At 47.2% G+C, this 18,152-nt stretch overlaps 2 protein-coding genes across 12 annotated transcripts in view; one reads left to right on the top strand and one right to left on the bottom strand.

Annotated features, from left to right (window-relative positions):
- The window catches only part of hrg (poly(A) polymerase hiiragi), a 35,958-nt gene extending 29,729 nt beyond the window's left edge, over positions 1-6,229 (top strand). For 8 of the 11 annotated variants that reach the window (XM_077665851.1, XM_077665846.1, XM_077665849.1 and 5 more), the window contains 2 exons: positions 1,827-1,913; positions 2,532-6,229. In XM_077665851.1, coding sequence (XP_077521977.1) covers positions 1,827-1,913; positions 2,532-2,594 — 150 coding nt within the window. In that variant the 3' untranslated portion in view covers positions 2,595-6,229. The remainder of the gene's footprint in view (positions 1-1,826; positions 1,914-2,531) is intronic. The other 3 variants (XM_077665847.1, XM_077665845.1, XM_077665843.1) reach the window with 1 other exon arrangement.
- Positions 6,230-10,101: 3,872 nt separating this feature from the next.
- Gnmt (Glycine N-methyltransferase) lies at positions 10,102-17,169 on the bottom strand (the record flags this gene model as incomplete). The annotated part of the gene is given in 5 exon segments (XM_077665857.1): positions 10,102-11,157; positions 11,726-11,889; positions 14,261-14,520; positions 15,657-15,784; positions 16,939-17,169. Coding segments are annotated over 5 exon segments (946 nt in total), but the record flags the coding sequence as incomplete, so codon positions are not given.
- Between the last annotated feature and the right edge of the window lie 983 nt (positions 17,170-18,152).

The following is an 18,152-nucleotide window of genomic DNA, read 5'->3' as shown; positions in this document are numbered from 1 at the left end:
TTTAGAAAGTGTTCAGTAACCATGGCCTCAGACTATCGTAACATCAAGCCGTTTTCAAGAGCCCATTGGGAGCACGTCTGGAAAGGGTTGTTGGGGGTTTGGCTGTGGTTCTGTCGCAAGATGTTTGGTGGGCACGTGCATTCATAGGGCTTGATATTTCACCTGGGACACCTGAGAGGTAACTTGCAACAAGGTTTTCATGTTTGCGCAGTTTGTTACCGTGTGCTTGTAGGCTTAAGCCTTTGGAAACCTTGAATATATCATCTTGTTCTCAAGCTGTTTTAGCACCGTCTCTTGTACCGCCTTGGTGCAATTCATTTGTTGCACATCATCTTAATCAAAACCAAGCATATGAAAGAAAAACAAGATCTACATTGTTTATTATTATTATTGTTATTATTCAGACGAGTGCAACAGTTTTGAATTTCGTGGTTTGGAATGACAGCATTATAAACTCATCGAAGAAGACAAAGGGGAGTTATTGCACTTGGTTGATGCTTCCGGAATTATTAAAACCATAAATTAGCAACTTTGACTCAGTGTTGACTATAAAAAGGAAAACATTTAGTCGACATATCTTTTGAGTAGCTGTGCATGGGTCTTTTAACTTGAAAGCTGATTTGGGGTGGGGGGGCTTGGAAGACCCTAGAACAAGGCAGCGAGTGGTGATGAGGAGAGGATAGGTGGGGTGTTTATAGAAAGAGGGAACTGGTGCAAATAGGTATGTATAAGAGTTTAAATGCTAATTTGCAGTGTTCTTTCGGTGTAAATTTTGTGGGATAAGTAGGTCCAGGTTTTGCATGAGCCTGGTCAGTGGAAGAGCAGGGAGAGATTTTTGTTTGTGTGTGTGTGTGGATGTTGATGGAGCGGGACTTGGGATTGTGCCTTGGTACAAGACGTGCTTTGTACTGACCTTTTCTTTTCAGCAGAATGGTTTAGTTGGCTGTGTGTAGTGGAGCTGCCTCGTTTGGCCTTTTAAAAGTTGCAGGAACGTTGCTTTGAATGGGGCCCTTTTTTTTTTTTGTGCTCTGTATTGCTAAGCTTGTATAGCTAGTAGTAACCTTTGGACAGGCATGGAACAGACTGTTGTTATCATTTGGTGGTGCAGCCATGTTGGATTGTCGCTGGCCGCTCCATTAGGTGACCTGCATTCAATGCGTAAGTTTTCTTGCAAGTGCATCTTCTGATCTTTTTTTTTTCTCTCTCTCTTGTGATTCCAGACAGTGGGTTCAATTTTTTGCTGTTTGCTGCTCTGCTTTTCTGTCTTTGAAGCATTAGCTTGTGGTTGTCCTGATAATCGCTCAGTGTTGAATACGCGCTTTACCTGGGGCCTGAGAGTGGGTTTAGCTCAACATCTTAGCGTACAGCGCTGGATGTGCTACTCTCGCTGGTGCTCTGCGCTAGTCCGATGGGGCATGTGCAGATAAATTTTGTCACTTAGCAGAAGCAACAGCAGTTTTCTGACATGCTAACGGTACGCTAACAGCAAAGCAGAGTTTATTTTTTTGCTCTTGCTTTTTCTGCTGTAGCAGTTGTGAGGTAGTCGCGAAGGCATCTAGGCAGTTCCTAAGTGAAATTCCGCAGTGACGCTGCTGCGCTCCAAGGAACTTTATCCAGCAGTTTGTTTGGAGTTGTGCTGCTCAGGTATGTAGAAAAGCAAGATTACGGCTCTTGGTAGAGGGTACCGCAAAGGCACAACTCTCTGTGATCACTAAGTGCGGGGCTCGAAAGGGGGTCTGTCGGGGTCACTCTGCTGCGTACCGGAGGCATTCTCTGTGCGGAAGTTGTGCCAACTGGGTTCTCTGCTTTTTTCATTTCTTGTGCAGTCTCTGATTGCCTTGCAGCACGATGATCTGAGGCCGTCCTCCCCAGTGACATCGACTGCCGTCGAAGAGAAGGCACGCCGATCAGACGTAAGTGTCCCATGGTTGTCACTGCCGGTTTCTTTCCAGAAGTCCGCAAATGGAAAAGGCATGGGCTCTGGGTGTGGTTGTGGGTGTGTGCATCTTTGGCAATCGTCAAGTGCGTAACTGTCGAGCCCACTTATTTTGGTGTGTCAGGTAAAGCAAGCAGGTTCAAGCTTCAGTGAATTCAGGATCACGCTTATTGAAAAATTCTGAAGTATGTAGAGATCGAGAGACTCTGAATGTTGCTTTCTGGGCTGTGAGAAAAGAAGGCACAGCGTTGAAAGCAAAAGCTACCAAAACAGAATGCATTCTCTGTAGGCAAGGGTGTAGTGTTTGCAGTTATTTGCTCAGCTATTCCAGCACGATTGGCTAGTGAAGTTTTGTTGTGAAATGCATGCAGGCATAGCTGCACGCTTTTGGAAGTCCTTTTTGACCTCTGTGAGGCAACTTGTGGCTTAGCTGTTTGAAATGGCCGATGATTCAGTGACATAGCAAGGGGTTTTATTGGTGCCACATGTAAAATGTAATGCGTTCTGCTTGGGTGGAGTGGTGTGCAGGCGTTCTTTGCTGCTTGGCGTCTGTGCGTTTTTGCTTTGAAGGTGTGTTCTCGCCTCTCTCGTGCAGGGCATCGACAGCACCTCAAGGTCACCGCTGCGCACCACGGTGCTAGAGACCTCTGTGGTGTGAACGCCTTTTTTGCCCCCCTCGCCCCACTGCCGCAGGTAACAAACGAGGGAACGGAGAAAGGAAAAAAAAACGCTCACTGACTCAAGAACGCAGAGCAAAATGTGAGCAGCAGGAGAGGATACGGGAAGTTTTCCGTCACCGCCACTGCTTGGCTTTGCTTGCACCTGCCTTCCCCCCTCTCTCTCCTACTCCTCTCTCTGTTTACCTCCATACTTTTGGCATGCATCACTGCAGTGCCGGTTTCCTGCTGCTTTATTTTCGCCTCACTGGGTGGTTGTTTTTCATCTTGGCCTTTTGCATCCTTCCCACTGTCTTCCATCTCTTCCTGCATGTTTTGCATTGTTGCGTTGTCCCCCTCCCCAACCCTTCCCCTTCTTTTACACCTTGACCCCTTGCTTACTGTTTGGAAGCCAAGCAGTCGTTGAGAAGATTGCTTTCACTCCCCGAACCCCCCTTACCATTTCTGCTCTGGTTGCGAGAAGTCATCGCCACCGACACCGCTGTCACCGCCGACGGGACTCGTGATGGAAGCTGCGCTGCGTGTGAGTGACACCAATGCTGGACACAAGCACAACCAGTCTGTTCTCTCATTGGGTGGGAATGGTTTGGTGTCACTTGGTTTTGGCTTCGCTGTGGCATTTGCACGGGATGCGATGAGCCCGCAGAGCGAGTGTGTTGTTTTGTCAGGCAGGGCCAGCCAATTCATGTTGTGCTTGCCTGTGTTACAGGTGTTCTCGAAGACAGTTTTTACTCTTTTTTTTTTTTTAAGACTCTGCCCATTGTGTCAAGTGTGCAGCACCAGGGCTTAGGGGTATTTTGACTGTGAGTGGTTTAATTTAAAGAGACTTTGCTAGGTTGTTTCATCGTGCAATGTGCTGCGAAATTAGGTCATCACAGCAGTGATGAGAGCTGGGCCAAGTGCCAGCTTTTTTTTTTTTTTTGTCTTTTCGAGTTTTGGGGTTGGGGCCCAAGTCTCGGAAGACTGTTAGTCTGAGATCCTAATCTGCAGCAAGATGGCTGATGGTTGAAACCCACAGCCATATCGAATCCAGCCCGGTCGAGAATGACTGCCGACTGCTGCCGCCGCATCTTAGTGCGGCAACTGCAGAGTACCACAGCAGGTAAAAAAGACTAAGCCTGCAGCCCTCAAGTCGAGGCCTCTATTGCTGATGTGGTGCAGTATGAACTTTCACTGTTTTTTTTTTCCCCCTTTTCCTTTTTTTTCTCCCTCTTGTGACATCCTCTCTCTTCTTACAAAGGCACTGCTTTTTTTTTCTTATTTTATTCTGCTCAAACGAGTAAGCATGTTGATTAAACTTCACACTTCCGTTTTTTTCCTTTCTTCTTGTCTCATTGCTGGCTTTGGGAGTGCGCTTAGCTCACTGTCTCTACGGGTTGGAGTATTGGAGAAAAAAAAAAAAAAAACTCATGGGACAGTGCTAAGGTGGCAGCCGTGCCACTTGTGTTGATGCGCAGTTCAGCCTGAAGCTCGACCACCAGTCTGGATGCAGGGCTGCAGGATTTGTGGTTATCTCGTTGTATTGGGAAAGAGGTGTCTACAGGTAATTTCAAGTTTGGGAAGAGAACTGTGTATATCCTCAGTCTTGTTTGGCACACTAATAACAGGTAAAGGCTAACAGCCCTGCGTTCATTGTGGCGCTCAGTGCCCTCGGACCAAAATTAAAACGGTTTTTACCTGTTCACTGTAGTACGGGCAGAAGGGTTTGTTGCGGCGGAGAGCACAGTAGTCACGACCTACAAGCTTTGTCTTGCGTTAGTTTTGTCTGTTGTGTTGAAGAAAGCCATGCACTGCATTTTTTTTTCTTGGTTGTTTCCCAGAAATCTTTTTGTGCACACAAAGACTACACAATAAGACGAGGAAGATGGGATCGGTGTCGTCTTTGTGTGCGCAAAAAAGAATTCTGAGAACGGATCAACTAGCCCCACAACGCATATTACTGGTTGTTTCCGTTTGCATATTGTACAGGAACTCCGTGTTCATTCGCGTGTGCGTGTGTTTTTGCGAGAGCGCGCAAATTGCATTGAGTGTTTGCTGTCACAGTACATATTTTTTTAAGCTGAAGCGCTCGAAATTTTACCGTTTCCTAAATGTTCAGTGAGCCCTCCATCCATATTTGTTTCATATTTCTTTCATATTCCTCAGCTGATGCTGTCATTACATTTTTTCAGTTTCTTTTTCCTCACTCTTTCAGTGGTGTTACTGTTAATCGTGTGCTGCTGCGCCAATGTTTGTCCGCGCATGTGTTGTCAGCAGATAGGCAGGGTGCCCTGTTTCTGAAGGCTTTCTCTTGTCACCCAAGCTCCCCCCCCCACCCCCCAAAAAAAAAAAGTTTCAATGCCAATCATCACCATCAGTGTTGTGTACATTAGAGAAAGAATGCGTGTGCAAGTGGTTGTCGCTGGCATTTTTTTTTTTTTTTCATTTCTCGAAGTGTCATGGTCAAACCTACAAACTGTAATGAGAAAAAAGGTGCACAGTTTGGTTGTATTTCACTGCATTACGGAGTACTGAGCAGGCAGCTTCAGCTTGTGCACACTGCATCTTTTTTTCTTTCCCTTCCGCTTTTTATCTTTTCTTTTGTAAGCTTAGGGCAGGAGCCTCATTGAAAAGAAACGGCTGTTGTGTAATCAAATCTACACAAGGCCCTGCTGCTGTCTCTCCTCTATCTATAGCCTGTGCTGAGCCAGTTTTCTTTCTTGCAGTCATTTTTCTAATGTCATTATAGCATTACAGCTTGCACAATTTGTACTTTTCTCAGGCATTTGGAAAGGCATTTTTTGATAGTGAGTGTATCTGCTTCATTACCAGGCTTTCATTAACGCTTATAGTAGGCATCTGCATCTACTGCCAGGAGTGCCTAAGCCAACAACTTGTTGCCGTATTAGTGACCTCACCCAAGAGGTGGTTGCTTTTTTTTTTTTCTAATGGTTCTAGTTATGGTATGAGTTACTGGAACTTTTACCATCACTGGATCAAGCTTGCATCAGAGTGGTGAAGTACGTTGGAAATGATATGCCAATTTCTGTTAATGCTTTTGTGCATTAAGTTTGCGCTACCTGTGTTGCAAATATTCCAGCATCAGGACTTCAGTTTCCCCTAGAGCTAGCAGTTTCTCCTTTGTTGCAAACTGTTATGCAAAGGTGTGCCCTCAGAAGAAGTGCTTCTGCAGGTTGGAGTTCTCCTGTGTGATAATTTCCTTTATTTTATGTGTTCCTTCGCTGTTGCAGATGTGGGGATGTGAGTGATTCGCCTGGAGGGATTATTTTTCTTAGCAGTACAGTTATCTCCTTCCAGTCATTGGCAGACTTGCTTAAATATTTGAGAAGTCTTTTTTTTCTTTCAGATGTAATGGCGTTGTTTGATTAAAGATACTTAGGTGGTATTGTTGGGTGCGGAGTACGTGTTCGACAGCTGAAGTCTGCAGCGTCGCCATTAATAGGGTTGCAGGTGTGCATATGTGGTTTTATTATTGGCCTAAGGATATGGGCACTTTGATCTCTGTGTTGTGATGATTGAATTCTGCAGGTTTTCAGTTGGCACACATGGGAGGTTCCCCGGACTGCTGTAAATACTGAAGGTCAAATAAAGTGCGCAGTTTTTTTTTCCTTTGAAATCTGCCGTTATTTCCTTTGGTGTGTGTGCACTTCAAAGTGCACCACTCATGTATGTTTCAGCAATTAATGGATCACGCCGCATGCAAAGCGATGGTGGCTCCGTCGGTGGTGGGCATCGTTACTACACCCGGGGATGTCCTGGAGTAGTTTGCCATACGTTTTATAGGGACCATGAAACTATACTTGCCGAGGTGTAAGGCGCACTAGCGCTCGTATTCCGTCACCCCAGAGCGAAATAGTTTAACATAGCTGTAACACCTAATTATATGCGATTAAACTTTGCTTCTTGGATACCTCCTCGTACGTGCAGACTTGCCGGAAAAGAAACACGGTCGGGAATGCGCACCACCTCGCCCAGATTCTCCGCGCGAGGTATCGCCAAATTTGTCGCGCGCATAATAGAAGTTTTACGAATTCTTTGGAAATTGTGTCAGTGCAGAGCAGACTCGAAAGGACCACCTCTACAGATCTGTTTCATTAGATTGCGACCAGAAATTTCGAGGTCCCTTTATGTCGTCATGTCATGGATATAATTTAAAGGGCGGTAAAAATGCCGCTTCTCAACTGTGAAAGCTCAATAAATGCAGCCACCGCGGTGGCTGAATGGTTATGGCGCTCGGCTGCTGTCCCGAATGAAGCGGGTTCGATCCCGGCCGCGGCGGTTAAATTTCGGTGGACGCGTAATTCCATAGACCCGTGTACTGTGCGATGTCAGTGCACGTTGAACAAACCCCAGGTGGTCGAAATTTCCGGTGTCCTTCACTACGGCGTCCCGAGTCGCTTTGGGACGTTAAACCCCCATCAACCAATCATTTAATGCTAAGAAAACGCCGAGCCAGCACCACAGACGTTTGCATGTTTCTTTAACGTGGGCAGACTATGCTGTGGCAAACTAGTTGTACTAGTGGCGCTGTACAAACGCATTTTCTGGACACATTGTACAGTCTCGCGATTTGAAGGGGATCATTTCAGGGTGGTTGTACCTCCGGGTCAGAGCTGGACTACGGAGTCTCCCACTACTCGAAGTTGGGGAGTCGTAAATGCTCCGAGGGTTCAAAAAAAAAAGTGGCCTTGGGTGCCCCGCATTTAACGCAGTCCAGTCTGAATTCGTCCGGTTAATTTTGCATTTTTGCGGAGCGCGGGCAACTCGGTTTTCTCCGTACCACGCAAGACTCGTCTGCAAGTGTACAACCAGGGTCATCATCAGCCTGACGACCACAGAGCTTTTATATCAACTGACGACGCCCACTGCACGGCAAAGGCCTCTTCCATGTTTTATACTGGTTGTACAACCAGGGTACAACCGTAGCGCTTGGACACACGGACCACATCATCGTTCACTCCTTGATTTCATGAGATCAGCGAACCTTTTTCCATTTATTTAAGCATTCTCGTCATCCCTCATTCTATACCCGTTTATGCCCCGAGGCAGTAAACATCGATTAAAAAAAAGTACATGGTACAACTTTATCGGTGCCGCTGGTGCCCCCTTTATACCCCCCTCTCTTTCTAGCATGCCTCCATGTATTCTAGCCACCGTACCTCTATGATGCGCCTTTTTCAGCCGCTAGAGGCAGCACCTTGTGCCAAGGTCGAACCAGTTAGAACCGAAACAAATGATTCCCAATACCTCCAGGCGGGCGCGGCTTCCTCTCTATACCTAATTAAATAGTACTCGTTAGTAAGCTTTCATGTAGTTGCGCTGGTGCATACGTGAGGACGAAATAGAAATAACATGATGACGCTGTTAACTTCGAAACTTTCAAATGCCTGAAACGACAAATATGGCCGCGTGCTGTGCTGATCTTGCGTGGAGGACGTGTTCTTTGCTTAGAGAAACACTGTTGTATAAGAACCCTGTTCACCTGGTCCATTTCTCTTGTAGTTTAATTAATCCACCTCTCCGAAGTACAGTCAAGGATCACAAGGCGGCCATCGTAACAAGAACGACGTAGTGAAGGGATTACCCACTGGAATGGCCCGCTCTGATGCTTCAGGGCGCGTTCGTTGATCCTCTCCACCGGACCCTTCAGTCCCCCATGCCGCTCAGCGACGAAGAGCTGGAACGACTGGCCCGCGAGGAGATACTGCGGGAAACCAAGCTGGGCGCTGATAGGGCGAAGGACCACGGCGCCTACGGCTGGCAGAAGCCGCGAATCCACCCGACCAACAAGAACTTCCTAAAGAACACGCTCCTCAGCACGCTGGCGAGCCGGAGAGGGGACCGCGGCTCGAGAAATGCACCATCGGGGCAGTCATCCAAAGAGGATGGCATCCCGGCATCGGACGCCAGGGGCGCGTCGCAGGAGGACGCCAAGCAGCCCGGCCGTGGCGGAGACGATGCACGGAGTAGTTCGCCCGGAAAAAGGGACAGGAAAAGGACGCACGATGGCGTTCGAAAGAGCAAGCAGCAGTGATACTTTGCTCCTTCTTAGATGCGTGGAACAACATTGGCGAGCGACGCTAGCCAGGTACTAACATGCCCGTCCTGTTGTGCTTCCTACCCAGTCGTCTTCAACTTGCTATGCGATTTACTGCGCGTTTCTTGTGTGAATCGTTCCGAGGCTGTCTTTTTAAGATGTGATACTGACTGAGTGTTTGGGACAATAGCGTGTGTTCTCTGCAGAGGAGATCAAAAATGATGCACCATGCCGAGTACCCTATCACCTTGTTGTAGATGCACAGCACACGGTCTTCAAGACGATAGCTTTAACCTTCAGGACTGCAAAGGGAAACAAACATTTGGTCGTTTAGGGAGGCATCATGTGCGTGTGTGAAAATATGCTGATGGAAGCTCGGATGTCGTGGCTAGTCAACGATTTTTTTATGGCAAATGCAAGACACAAGACTCTAGTAACCACGATGCCAATATGTGCATAAAAGTTCTTTTTATATAAACGTGAAGAGCTTGCATGAGCTACGGCTAGTCAGTGCAGATCCATCATTGAAGAAACTAGCACACAACACAGGACAACACAGGGAGCTGTGTGTGACATTTCGTTACTTTGTCCTTTTTTGCCGGTGTCGGTGGCGCCACAACACCTTGGTGTGAGGTGATGGAAACTTGTCGGCAATTGAGTTTCGGTAATGATTGAGAATCTCAAAGGCTCTCGACTTGATAACCTTTGAAAGTGCCCGTGTGACTGGGGTATTAGTCAGTACTTTTGGATGGGCACTGACATCTCTTCAATGCAAGATGAATGCAATCCATCTGTGTGATAGAGTTCTGCAGGCACTGTTTCAGGGTTTTGTCTTTACATTGCTTACGGAAGCTACTTTTTCTAGCAGTGGCAATGTAGGGGACTTTCTTGAGTAACGTTGCTGCAAGTGTCATAGTCTGTTCTAACCAAAACAACTTGCATTCATAAGGTAGCCTATGTGGATTTCGCTCATTTCACCCTGGGCTGTAGTGGCCATGTGATTAAGGGAGTTTTGGGAGTGGGCATTCTCATAGAGGGCACAATGCAGCTGTTGTCGCCTTTTCACACTTATATACAGCAGAACATTGTGAGGGTTAAGCAACGGGCCCTGAAATGCATTGAACCTTTGACCTTTACTCCGCCATCAGACTCGCCCTGGTGTAAACATTCTGGCATTTCTTTGAATATTATTAACCATAGCGAAAAGCTCTGCTGACAGCTGCATATAGTCTGTTAAAACCTTGTTGGTTTCGTGATCTAAATGAATATTAATACATATTTTAAACATATATGTGAATTTTGGTGGTTCTTTCAGTCAACATCTTTCATTTCCATTGTATCACCTTTCTGCTATATGATCCGAGCAGCACAGCCTTTGCATTGCAATAGTGATTCCACATGTCGTGGCAATCGTGTTGTGGTCTGACCCTTGCCATTTTATTTTTCATTCCTTTTTAGCAGTACCGGGTTTTTTTATGTAATTTCACGTCATTCGGGTTTAATACCCACCGCCTTGACCTATTCACTCTGGTGTTCATTTGCTCAGCCCAAGGTCGCAGGATCGAACCCAGCTGAGATGCCCGCATTTTTCGGCGGAGGCAAGATGCAAAAACTCCCATGTGCTGCGTGATTTCAGTTCACATTAAAGAACGCTTAGGTTGTAGGGTTAATCCAAAACCCTCCACTACAGCGTCTGTCATAGTCCTCGTGCAACTATGATCCCATGCAACATAATAGCAAAGAAATAGTGATCGTTTCCACCAAATGCTTCTGAACAAGACACAGTGCTACTGCTGGCCATCTGGTGTTATACCATGCACAGCTGGCCTCAAGTTAGCTCTGTACAATAAGTACCTTCCTTTCAAGATAACTGGCAGAGAGTAAAATTTGAGCACTCATTAGTTTTGGGGCAAACATTATGTGAGATACAAGTGCAAGGGGTGCAGAACGCATGAGTGACCTTTTGTTTACCCAAAACTACACTGGCGCGTAAGGGGTGTGGCCTTTTCAAATAGTGCAGAGTACACATACTCCCGGAACTTTGAGACAAAAGAGCACTTCAGAAGGCTGGGTGCACCTTATCAGGCAGACCATAGCATTCAGGGACGCACTGAAGTGCTGATGCATGGAAACTTGTGTTATCATTCTCCAGTTGCCTTTTGTTTGGACACTCTCTGCTCGCTGATTGCTTTGCTGGCAACACTGTGAGATGCTCTGTCTGAATGGCATAATATATGAGTCGAGCTTATCAATTCTGCTATATAATAGCAATTATTTGGTGCGTACATGTGTCACTGGCCCACGTGGGTCAGTACATTTCAAACTTTTCTCATGTTGTGCCTGGTCAGGCCTTCTGTACTATGTGGATGTAGAAGGCAGGGACGTAATCTTTGCTAGGTGGCTTGAAGTCCCCATAGATCTCATGATGGGCCTCTTTTCCAAAAACATCTTCAAGTAGATTCGTAAAGTCTGACAGCCTGTGCGGGTAGTAGGACAGCCGGAAGTTGCTGAAATGGAAAAAAAAAGTCGAATATTATTTGTGGTGAGCAAGAGAAAAAGAGTTCCCTCATTATCATATCCAGGCCCAGCACTTGCCCATATGCAACGAATGCATGATATGAGCTAAAACGTGTGAAGGCATGCAGCAAAGGAATGTGCATCCCACATCCCACACTGCATATACGATGTTTAGCTAAAAAAAAAACTGAGAAGAAATTGTTTCTTTGAATAATATAACTGGTGGCCTCCTCTTTACATGTTTAACTCCGATATTCACTTTTACGCAAGTACGGAATAGGCGCGAGGCACAGATACTTCATGACCGAACTTACGAATTGGAGCTATAAAACTTGAGACGAGCCGGGGTTGAACGTCACTGATTTGTTTCTTTATCACCTGCCACCAGGCAGATTACGATAAACAAATGATCGTCTTTGCGATATCATTTGACCGCCCTCGCAGATGGCGTGCAAAGAAGCGCTTTGCAAACGCGGTATTGTGAGCAGGCTGCATAGCACTTCTGCGCCATCGTGTTTATCTTATGCGTAAGTGCAGGTGTAAGTGCGTCGTGCTCACTTTATCGGCTCTCCGGACAGTCTGCCTTTCTTGCTGTACTCGGAGTCAGTGCAGTCGAACTTGCTCTTCAGTGAAGATACGTCCATGACGTAATCCAAGACCACCAGGTTGGGCTTGCTGTTTACGTAGAGTATCGAGGTCTGGATATCCTTGATGTAGTCGCTCTGAAAAACAAAAAAAAAACGCACGTTTATATCAACAGCGTTCTAAAAGTCGATATTGGCCAGTTAAAGATAGAAGAGTAACTATATTCTACGCTATAAACACAAGTACGCCTAAATGGGAGTAATCTGTCCTCTAGTTACCCGCCGCGGTGGCTTAATGGTTAGGGCGCTCGGCTACTGAGTCGGATTTCCCGTTTTCGAACCCGGCCGCGGCGGCCGCGTTTCGATGGAGGCAAAACGCAAAAGGCGCCCGTGTGCTGTGCGATGTCAGTGCGCGTTAAAAAATTAGAGGACTACTCTAGCTCTTTTTCTCCCATCTTTCACGGTTTCTAAGGGCGCGTTTGAGGTGTCCTTGAAAGCGGTACATTGCTGCGCCTCTCTTTTTCTGAAAAGACGTTTTAAAAAAAATTGGAGGACGCTTAAGCTTCGTCTTTAAGAGTGAGACGCGACAGCATGTCGTAGCATTGCTGAGGAGTACATGGAACGCCATCGCCTGTTCGGTGCGACGCGTGACCCGTTGGACAATTTAAGGAAAGGATGCCTGTCTCACATATCTCGGCGGACACCCGAACCAGGCCGCAAGGGAAGGAAAATGAAATGAAAAGTTGCTTTTAAGGAAAGGCAATGATGCCTGTCTCACATTTCTCGCTGGACACCCGGATCGCGCCGTAAGGGAAGGAAACATCGATCGATCAAACCATCAATCAGTCCTTAACGCTGTCGCGTTAAAATCCCTTCCCTTACGGCGCGGTTCAGGTGTCCACCGAGGTGCGCCATTTTTCGCTCACGGCCAAAGACTGCGACGACACCGGCTTTTCTGCGACACCAGCTCCTTAACGCTGTCGCGTTAAAATCCCCGCGTGGTCGAAATTATTCTGGAGCCTCCACTGCGCAACCTCTTTCATCCCACCTGCCTCCCTTGCCTTACGGTGCATGCGTTTCGGGTGTCTACCGAGATGCGAGACATTTCTGCGCATTTCTTTTCCTCAAAAAAACATTTTTTTAATTTTCTGTCCTATAGGCCATCCTTTATTAAAGGCAGTGTGCCTGAGGACAACTTACTCCCTTTTTACACTTTTTTTTTTTCAATTTAGAGTGTAAGGTTTATGTTTTCAAGTAAAGAGTCTAGCTTTGAGTAGTTCTGCCTTCAAACGAAACGTTTAGTGTACATTCTTGTGCACTCTTCAAGCCGCGTCGAATGCACTTCGAAGATGTGGTTCTGCGGGATGACCGTTGACGATTCCGTTAATGAACTCTGTTCATGTTGCGCCAGAGTACAAAATACCTGGAGGCACAGAAGCCTTTCGTGGTTCCGGCAGCGTGCATGGGCACATGGGATTCCCGTTAAAACTTTCGTGCTGGTGTTCATATAAAACGCAGCTGCCTCGGTCGGGTTCGATCCCTGAGCTCCAGATCAGTAGCCGAGCGCCCTAACCATTGAGCCACCGCGGCGGGTATATGTATTAAGCGGATTCGGTACAGAACTCCCGAAACTAATAGCTACTCGGCGCGTGAACGACACTTGGGAGCATACTGCGTCCCTTGTCTTGAAGTGCGAAGCAGAGACATTATTTGTAATTTTTGTCTTCTTACAGTTTTTCTATATACATTCCTCCTTACGGGACTTCAGACCATATTTTACATCACCACTTGAAATGTTTCTGCTTCAAAATACGTGACGACCATGATGTTGTATTTTACTCTTTTTTTATTTCCTTTCCATTGTCTGCTTACTTCATTGTAAACTTCGCACACGGCCCTGTGATCGCCCGATCGTAACCTGGCCGCGTAACGTTTAGATTTTAACCTGTAGGCGCCAGCCGGGAGTGATGAAGTTTGTTCGGTGTCAAGAATACTCCCATTTTTGCGCAACCATGGACATGGGAGTAAAAGTGCGTGTAGGTGTAACCGACAACTTCACACACGGCCCTGTGATAGCCCGATCGTAACCTGGCCGCGTAACGTTTAGATTTTAACCTGTAGGCGCCAGCCGGGAGTGATGAAGAGTGTTCGGTGTCAAGAATACTCCCATTTTTGCGCAACCATGGACATGGGAGTAAAAGTGCGTGTAGGTGTAACCGACAACTTCACACACGGCCCTGTGATCGCCCGATCGTAACCTGGCCGCGTAACGTTTAGATTTTAACCTGTAGGCGCCAGCCGGGAGTGATGAAGATTGATCGATGTCAAGAATGCTCCCATTCTTGCGCAACCATGGACATGGGAGTAAAGTGCGTGTAGGTGTAACCGACGACTTGTGGTTGAGAACGGTGTATATGAGGTGTATTTACTCTTTCCATTAGCCAGTGAGCCTCCGGTTATTTGACCGGTCGATCGAGTAGAGACGACTGTACACAGAGTGTGCGCTCACGTTGTAGTAGATGCTGTGCGTGGGCGTGGTGCCGTAGTCGAGGATGTGGTCGTAGTTGCGGTGGTCGATGACCAGGTAGCCGCCCGGCCGCAGCATCTCCCAGAAGTTGGCGATGGCCTGTCGGTGCGTACTTCCGGGGGCATCCCGCGAGTCCGGCAAGTGGCTGAACGAGTTGCCCAGGCAGATGACGGCGTCGAAGCCGCCCTTCGCCGGTTTCACGAGGTCTTCGGACAACGTCAGCCAGTTGGCCTCCTCGATCACTGCGAGCGCGAACAGTTCGTTGACGAAGGGTGCTTGCACATATAAAGTTAATTCTTAGAAAGCGTTTGGGCTACGACCCTAGCGTCCTGTATTATTCCGCTGTTCGTCGTAACAATAAGCCAAATAAGCTTTCTAATGTTTGTCTATATCAAGAGCCTGAGACATAATATTTTTTTCTTATAATTTCGTCTCATGGTTAACTTCTTCAATAGGTAAAAACTCAAGTAACACTTGTTGCTGGGCTAGTTGGTGCATAGTTCTATGTACAAACGTTAGCGCACAAAATAAGAGACAATCACAAGAAAGGTGGACAAGACAACGCGCTTGTCTTGTCTTTCTTGTGATTGTCTCTTATTTTGTGTGCTAACGTTTGTACATAGAGGTAAAAAGAAAAGCTTTAAAACGGACTACTTTTTGTCATGGGGGATCATGTGTGCTGGTCCTGAATATGGGCAGAGTTCATAGCAGAGTTACGTTATAGTTCGCGATTGGCATAAATGGTTCCTCGTAAGCACCAAGGCTCTCAGAAGAATATTCTTTCATTGGTTTTAAAAGAACGTTGGGATCCGCAGTGCAGGTAAGAAATAGTTGCGATGCATGGAGTGGAAATACTTGGAGGTTTTCGGTATGCTCCTGGTGTTCATTATGGTGGCCACTGTGATAAAGTATCTATATACTTGCAAGTATCTATATGCGCACAGTCTTGTAGCTAGGCAGCTCTTGATTGCGGAGACAGAGCTCCAAATCGGTTGCCTTTCGGTGACGCAGTAGAAGCTAATGGGAAAAAAAAAACTGAATGCCGATGCCCTTCCGCCGTCATGTGCTACATGTTCACCTTCTGGCTAAAGTGAATGGACATGGCCGCACGCTACTGCTGAACAGAGTTCGGGATCACGTGACACCGCTTTATAACTCCTCCACAGGGAAAGTCCGCGGTGCTGCTTTTTATTTGCCTTGGAAGCAATTCGGGTACACCCTTTGCCAAAAGTAAAGAGCCCAGAGGGTGTACATGTTGTGCACCCATATTTGTTAGAGGAGTACAGAAACCCAGTTTTTGTTTCGTGACGGTGTATTCATTCACTGCCCACAAATCTAGATATAAACTGCGTTCGGCGGCAAAGTATTGTAGGCTTACCCCAGTCATCGAATGCCTTCTCTTTGCGGCGGTTCCAGCGAATCTTGAGCGCGTACTTCAGCATGCGGTCGCTGGCATCCACGCTTGTCACCTTGAAGCCTTCTTCCAGAAGCAACACGGAGTCGATGCTACAAATCAAAGGTATAACAACAAGCTATGAAAACAATAACAACCACTGAAAAAAAGAAAGAAAAACGTGACTTGTGAAGGTTCTCATCTATAGATGACGTGCACCTGACGTCAAGAGTTCCCGGGTTCGAGCCCGACCGCGGCGGCTGCGTTTTTATGGAGGAAAAACACTGAGGCGCCCGTGTGCTGTGCGATGCCAGTGCACGTTAAAGATCCCCAGGTGGTCGAAATTATTCCGGAGCCCTCCACTACGGCACCCCCTTCTTCCTTTCCTCTTTCACTCCCTCCCTTATCCCTTCCCTTACGGCGCAGTTCAGGTGTCCAACGATATATGAGCGATACTGAGCCATTTCCATTCCCATAAAACCAATTATTATTACCAAGGAACAGCTTGGCTTTCTCCATGCTCTTAGCTTGTGCATGAACATGGTGGCCAGTGCGACATGTTAGCAAGATGTGACATCTGTTCCTGATGGCTCATTATCATAAGCTTAAGCGAGCCCCATTCAGTCGCGTGCGCTTGTACAGAGCCTTTGTCAAGGGTGGTTGCTCAGGGAACCCACTGCCGCCCCATTGGTTGTTTTCTTCCACACATCGCGTACGTTTATCTTCATCTTGTGCTAACACGGCGCAGCTAAGCGTGAGATATCGACCTCGGTGTCCAGGACAGTTTGAGCAACCAACGCTTCTTATCGAAATTAGACGTAAGGCAAGAAAAGCATGACAGTGTATATATGGCTTCATGATTTCACTAGCAGTAGTCAAGATAACGTGCACGTTATCGTCTGCTACTTTCAAGTCGATGATGGTACAAGGTTAAAAATAAGACATTGCTTGGTCGCCGCATCAGTATCTGTGCGAAACATTCATTGCACGCATCAGTGCCGTTCAAGGCTGGTGTGAAGACCGCCGAAAATTGAGAATTTGGTTGCAATCAAATGCTCATTTGTTTACTTGCATACCGCATGTAAAAATCCCGTATTATTTTGTTTCATTGTTCACTAAACTGCAGTTTTGAAGCGATGAAAATACCTCGTCAGTCGTTTATCTCAAAGAGACATACTAGAGCAACTCCAACAAAATATTCTGAACGCCGCAGTAAGGCATCAAGCTTCTTATCTAGAGATATAGAGAGATGAGAACAGCGACCTACCCTGTTCCGCAGGCGACATCGAGAACGTGGTTGCACCCAAGGCTTTGGAGTTTGCTGGTCAAGAATTTCTTGTAGTGGTCAGTACGCTTTTCCCGTTCTCCGATGTAGACTTCCCATACTTTGGCCGCTCTGCCGTCCGCGTACTGGTCCGGTATTCCTTCGCTTCCGACTCCCAGCGAGCGGGTCTGGTAGACGTGGTCCATCATGGCGAAAAATTTAAACTTCTGCTCCCTACAATATATGTCGTAGCAGGAGCCCTCTACGTCGTAGGCTCGATCTGTGGACGCGCTGTCGTCTGCTACGCCTCCGGTGCGCACTATATTTATGCGCCATTCGTGCTGACCAATGTCGCGCATCTGTCGACTGGGCAGCCAATCATATGCCGAGTATTGTGGTCACGTGACTTGCACGGTTACCTCGCTTTCTCTCCTTTTGCGTCGCAGCAGACGATCCCCCCCTCCCCCGCGCCTTGTCGTCAGAAGCAGACAACGTTGCTGCGCAGTCTGTCTGCAATGCACTCTTGACTTTTCGACTTTCGAGTGGACAAATTTTCTGTTAGCCATGTAACGTTCCTCCCTTATCGCGGCGAAACCGACAGCGTTTAGAGCGTTGCCTGCCTCGCGAACCCGTTCTCAGCTACATATGTTCAACCCGCCCCGGATTATACGCGCTATAATGCGCTAAGCTACAATCTCATTTGTTCACGTTTTTGTTTCCCGGGTTTAGAGCGTTCAGTTTCTCTTATAGTGTTATTCCATGTACTGACAACCGGGAAGTATCGTCATCAGATTAGCCTCTAGCGGCGTTGCGTCAGATCACCCGTATGTGGTGTAACATATGTGCCTTTCGATGAAAACAGTGCGCAGCGAGCAGGAAGGGGGGGGGGGGGGGGGGGGAGGAAGCACCCAGGAGATAAGGTCCTGTTCGAACAGGCCGATTCTGGTGACGAGCTGTGCGCGCGTCTCCCCTCTAGATGTGTTTTGTTTTGTCAATGGAAGCCCTTCTTATCGATTTCGCTCCGACAGACATACGGGGCCTGAGCGAGAACAAACGGGTAAAAACAACGCGCGCCGTTCGTTATCGACGGCGTTGCGAAAGAAACACGCAGAGCATCCTACCCGTCCCCATAGCTTCCATTTGCTCTGTTTATCTGCCTGTGTTCGTCTGCGGGGAGTGTGGAGACATATCAAGGACAGCAGTACACACGCGCTTTT

The sequence above is a fragment of the Amblyomma americanum genome, chromosome 5 (genome assembly GCF_052857255.1).
Source record: "Amblyomma americanum isolate KBUSLIRL-KWMA chromosome 5, ASM5285725v1, whole genome shotgun sequence".
Classification (NCBI taxonomy): Eukaryota; Metazoa; Arthropoda; class Arachnida; order Ixodida; family Ixodidae; genus Amblyomma; species Amblyomma americanum.
This window is presented reverse-complemented; position numbering and strand designations above follow the sequence as displayed.